Genomic DNA, 9,341 nt, shown 5'->3' on the forward strand with positions numbered 1-9,341 from the left:
GGTCATCTGAATTTTGCCAGTTTGCTGCGTTTGCAGAAATCTGATATGGTTGCTTCTTTGCCGCCTCTTGAAGCACCTGTCAAACATGTTTGTGAAGGCTGTATTCTGGGTAAAATGCAGCGTTCTAAGTTTCCAAAGGATGGTTCAGTTAGGGCCACATGCAGGTTGCAGCTTGTGCATAGTGATGTTTGTGGGCCCATGCAAACTCCGTCCTTGGGCAATTACCTGTACTTCGTGACTTTCATTGATGATTACTCCAGGCATGCATGGGTATTTCCGCTTAAAGCGAAGTCCGAAGTTTTTATGTGCTTCAAACAATTTTTGGCTATGGCTGAAAATGTCTCAAAATGTACTATGGGCACCCTCCGTTCCGATCGAGGGGGGGAGTATATGTCTCATGAATTTAATGCATTTCTGGCTAGTCGTGGGATAAAACACCAATGTACAGTGCCTTATACACCTCAGCAAAATGGCGTTGCTGAGAGGAAAAACAAGTCACTAACGGAAATGGCACGATGTATGGTCAAAAGTCAAGCTTTGCCGCATTCTTTTTGGCTTGAGGCCATCATGTGTGCCACTTATGTACTTAACAGGTGTCCTACGAAAGCTTTGCAGTCTATTACTCCATATGAAGCATGGCATGATAGAAAGCCTTCTATTGAGCACATGCGTGTTTTTGGTTGTTTCGCATATGCTTTGGTGCCACAAGTGCAGCGCAGAAAATTGGATGATAAAGCTGTCAAATGTATTTTTGTTGGTTATAGTGCTGAAAGCAAAGGTTACAGGTTGTATCATCCGCAAACAAAACGTATTCTGGTTTCACGGGATGTAGTGTTTGTGGAAGATTCTGTTCAGCCCTTGCTGTCATGTACTAGAGACAGTAATGTAAGCTCACAGGACATTTATGACACTTTGTTGCCTCTTTTCAGTGGTGGAAATACGAATGTAAGTTCCAATGAGGCAAATGTACAGCCTATGGGGGTTTCTGAAAATGTTTTAGAACAGCCTATTACTGATGCAGATGTACATGATGTACTTGATGAGGAAAGGGCTGAAAATGAGCAGGCTAGAGGTATGCCAAAATGGCTGGTGCACACTTTGTGTGACAGTAAATTGGATGCACCTTTATCTAGTCGTACTCGTTCAAGCTCTCGCCATGCATCTTATGCATCAGATTGTTATGCCTTGGCTGTGTCTAGTTTACATGATGTTGAGGAGCCTCTGTCTTTTGATGAAGCACAGAATTCAGAAAATTGGATTGCTGCCATGAAATCAGAATATGATGCACTTATAGAGAATGACACATGGACTTTATGTGATTTGCCTCTTGGCAAAAAGGCCATTGGTACGAAGTGGGTTTACAAGTTGAAACGCAAGCCGGATGGTGAGATCGATCGCCATAAGGCTCGACTTGTTGCAAAGGGTTATGCACAACAAAAAGCCATAGATTATGAAGAGACTTTTGCTCCCACTTGTCGTATGACTACTGTGCGTTTTCTATGTGCATTGGCAGCTCATTTTGGTTGGGATGTACATCAATCAGACATTGTTACTGCTTTCTTGAATGGTGACATATTTGAGGAAGTTTATGTAACGCAGCCTCGCGGTTTTGTCATAAAAGGACAAGAGGACAAAGTGTGCAAATGTAAGAAGGCTTTGTATGGGTTGAAGCAATCTCCTCGTGCTTGGTATGAGAAAGCTGACACTCATTTGGTTAAACGAGGCTTTCGTAACAGTCCAACAGAAAGCACATTGTATGTAAAGCGTGAGGATGATGTATTTCTCATTGTGGTTCTTTATGTTGATGATTTGCTGATCACTGGACCAAATGAGAGACATATTGCTGAATTTAAGGCTGATATGAATGCTACTTTCAAGATGAAAGATTTGGGGCTGTTGCATCATTACTTGGGTATACAGTTTAAGCAGTGTGATGGTGGTATTGCCTTGTGTCAGAAAAGTTACATAGAGACATTGCTATGTAAGTTTGGACTTGAGGATTGCAAACCTATTGCCACTCCCATGGAAACAGGTTTGAAGTTGAGTCTACATGATGCTAGCGATCCTGCTGATGTCACTCTTTACCAAACTGCTGTTGGCTGCCTCATTTATGTATGCAACACGAGGCCAGATATTCAGTTTGCAGTCTCGCAGGTCAGCAGATTTATGCATAGCCCAGGGTCTAAGCATTGGCAGGCTGTCAAGAGGATTTTCCGCTACCTTAGTGGCACTTTACATCTTGGCTTGTTTTATCCCAAGGGGGGATCATTGCCGCCAGACTTACATGCTTTTTCGGACTCAGATTGGGCTGGTTGTTTTGACACGCGAGTGTCCACAAGTGGTTTTTGTTTCATGCTTGGCAGTTCATGTATATCATGGTTGAGCAAGAAGCAACCTACTGTGGCCACTTCGAGTTGTGAGGCTGAGTACAGGGCAGTCTTCACAGCTACGGTTGAGTGTGTATGGCTCAGACGCCTTATGGCTGACTTGGGTGTTGGACAGGACACTGCCAACACTATCTACACTGACAGTCAGAGCGCATTGGCAGTTGCGAGGAACCCAGTTTTTCATGCTCGCACAAAGCACATTGAGGTGCATTACCACTATGTCAGGGAGAGGCTCTCAGCAGGAGAGATCAGCTTGGCTTATGTGCCAACACAGGACAACCTTGCAGATCTTTTCACAAAGGCATTGTCTCGTGAGAAGCTTGAAGCTTTCCGCAAAGCTTTGGGCTTACTCCCCTTTGTGGACTGATCCTGTCCTCAGGGCATGGCACTTCCCTTTACTCATGTACCAGCTCTCGTTCACCGCATCACTCCAGGGGGGATTTGTTACCATATACATGTGGTAGTGATGTGTGTGAACACACTAGGACCGCCGGGGCATTTTTTCCCTCTTTAGGAGGTTTTTTCCCCCGTGCATTGTATATACGCCCATCACTCTAGGGCTATCTATCTTTCCATTGCACACTAAGTAACATATTCTCTATCGTGTGCCTTGAGCTTCCTTCGTCTTCTCCAAGCTGTGTGTGTTTCTCTGCAACCCTAATTCCAACAGATTCTTGTGGTTCTTTCCTTAGTGATACAAAACACTACCAAAGCTCTGATACCAATGTTAGATGCAGCGGAATAAATGTTTGCGCTTTGCTCAAGATGAGTGCTCCGAACTATGCTCAAGGTTCCTTTTGTTCTTATGGAAGGTAGAGCATTCCGTTCTTAATGAGTGAATGGACACTATGTGTGCAAGTGTATGAGACTGAGAGATACAGAGAGAAGAGAGATACGACACCAGAGATGTTGTAAAACCCTCCTCCGAAGGCCCCACTCTCGTCGGCGAGAGTGGTCTACTTATGATTACACAAATTGGTACAATGGGAATGCATGTGACTGATGCAAGTCTAGGCTATGTCGACGATGACGACGAAGTCGACCTAAGGGCTGAAATCTGCAATCTTTCTACTGCTATCCAAAAACGCTAGGGCTGAAATCTGCGAATGTTCTATCTGCTGAATTCTGACTCTATGTCGATGACGACGATGCGACGATGACGTGCTGAAAACGCAGATGCTGAAATTTGCGTTTTCCGAGCTGAAACTGTAAACCTTACGAAAACTGACCGTGCGGCGAGGAACTGCTGCGGGAAGGTGAGATCTGCAAGGTTCGGGACTTTATCTGCGGGTGCTAACTACTGAAAAGTGAAAACGCTGATGTTCCTTGATGTTCCGTCACGGTAAAGCTGCAAAACGCCGGGGCTGATCTGCAACCAAAAACGCTAGGTCTCTTGGGGAGGGGGTTCTCCTGAGAAGTTGCCTGTTGAGCGTGGAGCTCCTGCTGCCTCTTCTGCCAAATAGTGCTAGCTTTGGTTTGCTTATATATTTTCTTACCCAAATTGCCCTACCTACTTTGTTGGAAAGTCACTTAAATTAATAAGTGAAAAATGTCAAAAATAGGGAAAATAGGCTAAATGCACTGGACAAATCCCCTAACTGATTCTAATGGATTCTGATGGGAATATTGATGATCATGCTGTGTGCAACCAGAGGATATGCATCTACACTAAGTGACTGGGCATGCACGGTCTAGGAATAGACTCACAAAAGTGCCAGATCACTTCTAAATCTAGACTGACTGGACCGAGTGAACCCTTGTCGTGTTGTAGCTTGTCCACGGACACATAGGGTTGGATGTGTCACGTGACAAGTGCTCTTGTCGCAATTTGTTATGCTCTTATGCCTGTGTGGAGGATCTGAGATGATGTATGTGTGGAGGATCTGAGACGATGTATGATGCCCCCATATCGACCATGCCTTCTCTTTTTCCAAGCTCATGTTTGCCTCTGCTTATTAATTACCAATTGTGCCGTCGCAATGTTATGAATCCTTATGGATTCCACAGCAACGACATGCCCATCAAGGCTTGTGCAGACAAGCTGAAGCGTGAGATTGAGCAGTTTGGTAATCCTTCTCAGTTTCCTGTCAATCAAGAAACTGCAGATTTAGCAGATCAATAGCCAAATGTAGCATGGCCCCCATGTACAGAAGTAGCAAAGGAAGCCTCGCACATAGAAGCTAAGGCGGCGAATACTCATGTTGGTAATTATTTTCCCAAGTCAAGTAAGAGAAAGAGTACAAAAGCCAAAAATTTAAAGCAGAGGCAAAATCTAGTGGTGAGGCCTATCAATGGAGGATTATGTCATCTCTCGGCATCCCAGAAGATGAGATTCCAAGGTTCACTCACCCAGCATATTGGCTGACTTACTTTCCTGACAATGCCGTTGGAGATCTCAAGTTTCTTGGTGCCGATGTTGATTGGCATCGATCATTCATCACCACAGACATGAATCCTTACAATGACTCTTTTGTCAAATGGCAGTTCAGAGCTCTGAAGAAGCACAGAAAATTGGTCAAGGATTTGCGGCACACCATATACTCCCTCATGATGGGTAGCCTTGTACGGATCACGATAACCCCAAGGATCAATGGCCTAATTAATTAACCCAGTGTCTTGTCCCTTGTTAGTATATTAATGAGAGGCTACATTTAGTCGGATCAGTTAAATGCTCCGTTGTAGACAGACGTTAGTGACGGAACACAGCATTTGTACATCTAATCAACTAATCATATGTAAGCCAGCTATACTAATTAACTCACACTCAATTGCGGCGATTTCCAAAAATCTGACAACTCCACACTCGTCAAGGTCCCGTGTCTTGTCCAACACACCATCTCCTTCTCTTGCATTGGAGGCACATCTTGCAGAGTAGCTTAAGAAACCAACTTATGGAAATAACTTTTCATCACACGAGCTGATGACTTTGGACTGGATGTGCAAGGCCTTGGATGTAGTGATCTTCACCCATAAGTCCGTTTGATAGATTTTCATCTCTACACACACATCAAACCCCATCACTCCATCACCACTGCATTGTGCCAACAAAGGGACACAACAACACATGGAAGACATTGCCAGAAGTCTTTCTCTCGCATTGGAGGCACATCTTGAAGAGCAACTTAAGAAACTGACTCATGGAAATCACTCTTCATCACATGATCTGATGAGCTTGGACTGGATGTGCAAGGCCTTGGAGGTAGTGATCTTCACCCATGAGTCTGTTTGACAGGTTATCTTGCCTACACACACATCAAACCCCATCACTCTATTGCCATTGCATTGCGCCAACAAAGGGACACAGCAACACATGGAAGACATTGTCAAAATCCTGGATGCTTGCTGCCCTATCAAAGAATCCTTGTCAGAGACAAAGGCTTAAGTGAAGGCATCCCATCATGCCCTCAAACGCATCCAATGCCTAAAGTTGGGGAGGCAAGGGGATATAAAGGAGGCTCTTTGCTTCCACTTTATTTTATCTGCATAGGCTGATAAGGAAAAGGACCAATCGTAATCGATCCCTTGAGAATGACAAAAGAGAAGTGCTGCCTTCTTTACGATGAAGCCATAGCAGAGCAAAGAACATCCCCAGCATTGGGAGCGGAACCATCCACTTCAGCAGCCGATAGTAATGCATGTGAAACGTAAGCGAAAACTCATCGCTGAAATAAAACCGTTCTTATCTACCATTTCCAAGATTACTATGCCAGAAGACCGCACTAAGACACATGGAAATTTGAAATGATGCCTTCCAAGTTGTTCAATCAACCGATTCTCTGTAATGCATTTCGGACCCATGTAATTATGGGGCACAAGAAGAGCAGCCTTGAAAAAGTCAAAATCACCAAAATACCTTGTCAGCAACCAAGATCTAGCCAAAATGTTTGTAGCCATATGGGCAGTTTTATTAACTAATGGAAGGATCTTTCTCTCGAAAAAGAAAAAGCTTCACCTGTATCTGTGCCTTATGCTCAGTCAGAGCACCCAAATCTGAAGAAAAATGATGTATTCAACAATATCCAGTGTGCTAAATAAAATTCTCTAATGTCCTTGCTCCCACAGTCACCCACTGCTGAAGATGACTCTCCATAGTCAAAAAATGACTGTTGCCGAAGCAATGAATGAGTTGCAAGCTGTCGCCTGCTGTTGTACACACGTGCAGACCTGAAACTGACAAGCTACTGCCTGTGCAGGTCAAAAACTGACCTGCTACTGCTGTTCTTACCGCCGGCTGCCTACAAATGATGCATAAAAAATTGACGACCTGACCTGAAATGCATTGCCTCGATGTACGTGGAGTTTCTCACGAACAGTTTGCTGCTGTCACAACCAGTTTGCGTGCCCTGTGCAGAGTGGTCATTCCATTGCAAGCCATTCAAGAGAGAGAGAGAGTCGTACTTGCATCATCGAGTACATCTACTGCCTTCCTTACCCTCGCTGGGACTACGCCCACACTCTCTTCCCTCAAATTCGCCACCGTTGCTCGAGCATTCACCACATCCAATGCATTGCCAAAATACGCAGGTGTCAATGCGGGCCTCAATCGCTGCCTCAAGTCTGCCTTTAGATAGAGACAAACTTGTTAATGCGCCAACACAACTTGGTTAGCGAATGTGCAAGAAGGAGATCACAATTGTATATTTATAGCCCTTGAAAGCACAATCAAAGCTTTTCATTATTGTTTGTTCTGACGGCACTTCATATGCTTCCATCAATCTCTTCCATACTGACGCAAGCACTGCTTGGTAGGAGCTTATTGAAGGATTTCCTGATTCTCGGATTGCTTTCCGCTTGAGCTGCTGAACTACAGCACTATCAAAATGCAAAACTCTACAATGACCCTTTGTCGAAGGACGCTTTATATTAGGGATTTCCATAGCAGCTCTTGGTTCAGGAGTCAGATCTTGCCCAAGCTTTGACGTATCCAGCCAGCATTTTGGATCAAGCACAGTGCGCACATGGAATGGAGGTACTGACACACCCAGACCTTCACAACATTGGCCCCAAGACCTTAAAAAAATATGAATAAGAGGAACCGTCGAAAACAACATGACTGGCAGTTGCACCAATGGCGATTCCACAGCCATCTCTGAATGTGGTAAGCTGACAAAATTGGTGAAGAAATAAGGAAACTCGACCGGATGAGCTTCATCTATACATAAATACAAACTACAAGGTTACATGTACAATGTATGTAACAGAGAAGAATTAACATTATTCTGCATCATGTATGTAAAAATACAGCAGGCTAAGATTGCCCATGGTACATGCAGAGATGAATTGAGTTTACCTGGATAGAAAGAAAGGCCTCTTCAAATGGGTTGAAAGGAGTCCGTGTAGTCAAGTCACTGTAGAGGTGATGGATGGAAAACTTCTCTTCGTAAGGCTCGGAAAAATCATAATCTGCAAAAGCTTCTCTAAACTCAACTCCGGCATCATTGCAGTCAATAACAATGTTGATGCGTTTGTCGCCATCGCCGTCATTTTCATGGCAAAAGCGTCCAGCAAGAGGATAGAAGTCCACGAGGACCTTGGCCAATCCATATTTCAAGGTTTGGATGTCGCAACAAGAACGCCCTTCTTCTTGCAGATAATCAACATTGGCTAGAAGAGGACACTTCTGACGTAGTTGAAATTCAGAAAGGAGGTGTTTGAAGAAATTGAATCTGTGAGTAGGACGCAATGGCTTTACGACAGAGGTATTAATAAATTGTACATGGAGATGCTCATTTGATGATCCACCTGTGAAGTTGGAAAGCGTTCTCAGCAGAAGAAACTGACGTCGGGTGCAGAGAAAGAGTGAGAAAGTGAGGGAGAGAAAAGTCACGATCTAAAGTCGCGATCATTTGTGTCTTTTCGCTAACGTGGCATAGTTCTCCTTCAAAAAATAGTCTTTGGGTTAACTGCTCTAAAAATAGTCTAAAACCCTACAAAATACCCCTAACTTTTTAAAATGCGCGCCCTCTTGGAAAACTAGAGAAAAAAGTGTGAAATGTGCCTAAGGTTAGTCTCGTGCCGTTTCCAATTTTTAAAATGTCGGTTGAGTGCAAAGGGAAAAGGAGAATTTCCACCCCAACGTAGAGAAAAGTAGGGTAAAAACCTGAAAAACACCGCTAATTTTCTAAAATTTCCTCTTGGCAAACTCAATATGATTTTTCCCTAGCACTGGAAGGAAAGAAATTTCAAAACATGCGAACACTGTCAATGTAAGGGTAACGAGGTCTAAGTGTGTTTATTATTTGATGAACACCTGCAACCAGTGTTTGTGAAAAATTGTGTCTCAGCTTAATATCGTGTTGGTTTCAATTTCAAAAATGCCGATTGAGGACAAGAGGAAAGGGAGAAATTTTGCCCAGAAATCGAGTGTGAAAAGCCGAAAAGGTAACCTAATTTTTAAACCTTTCCTCTTGACAAAATGAAGGGAAGGAAGTTTGTACGTTTGGAAAAATGTACTTTCCGAACAGTACAGGTTGCAACAAAACGTGAGCTGATGGAGCTCCCGAGGACAGCATCAGACAGTAATGCAGACGATTCTAGAGTCTAAGCACAAATTTGCACGCGATAGAACTCACGGGGCGAACATCGTGAAGCAGTAATGCAGACGACTGTAAGCACAACCCGCACATGCACGCCTTCTCCACAGTGTTGCATAGGCCTGCCCATGTTTACTCCTCTCTCGCATCGAGTCGCGTCGTCCTACAACCCCTGCTATGAATCGCCACCTTCACCCAAACGCCTAAAAACGTGTTGTGCTCGTCCACGTGAATGCTATCCGTCAAAGTACGCCCAATACTAAGGCCTTTCCTCCGCAAGACAAAAAATTAGAGTTGAAAGCTACCAAATATATATGTAGTCTAAAGAGTTATGTATATATATATATGTAGTCTAAAGAGTTATGTATATATATGTAGTCTACCAAATATATATGTAGTCTAAAGAGTTATGGAGGATTTT

General features: G+C 43.7%; 1 protein-coding gene across 1 annotated transcript; it reads right to left on the minus strand.

Annotated features, from left to right (window-relative positions):
* Positions 1 to 6,259: 6,259 nt before the first annotated feature.
* On the minus strand, positions 6,260 to 8,237 carry LOC147417789 (omega-hydroxypalmitate O-feruloyl transferase-like). Its single transcript, XM_086506909.1, has 2 exons — positions 7,678 to 8,237; positions 6,260 to 7,539 (listed from the first exon to the last, which is right to left on the minus strand). The coding sequence occupies exon 2, from the start codon at positions 7,472 to 7,474 to the stop codon at positions 6,992 to 6,994; it is 483 nt and encodes a 160-aa protein (XP_086363035.1). The 5' UTR covers positions 7,475 to 7,539; positions 7,678 to 8,237; the 3' UTR covers positions 6,260 to 6,991.
* Positions 8,238 to 9,341: the final 1,104 nt, after the last annotated feature.

Source organism: Adiantum capillus-veneris, chromosome 30 (genome assembly GCF_014529385.1).
Source record: "Adiantum capillus-veneris isolate H3 chromosome 30, ASM1452938v2, whole genome shotgun sequence".
In the NCBI taxonomy this organism is placed as follows: Eukaryota; Viridiplantae; Streptophyta; class Polypodiopsida; order Polypodiales; family Pteridaceae; genus Adiantum; species Adiantum capillus-veneris.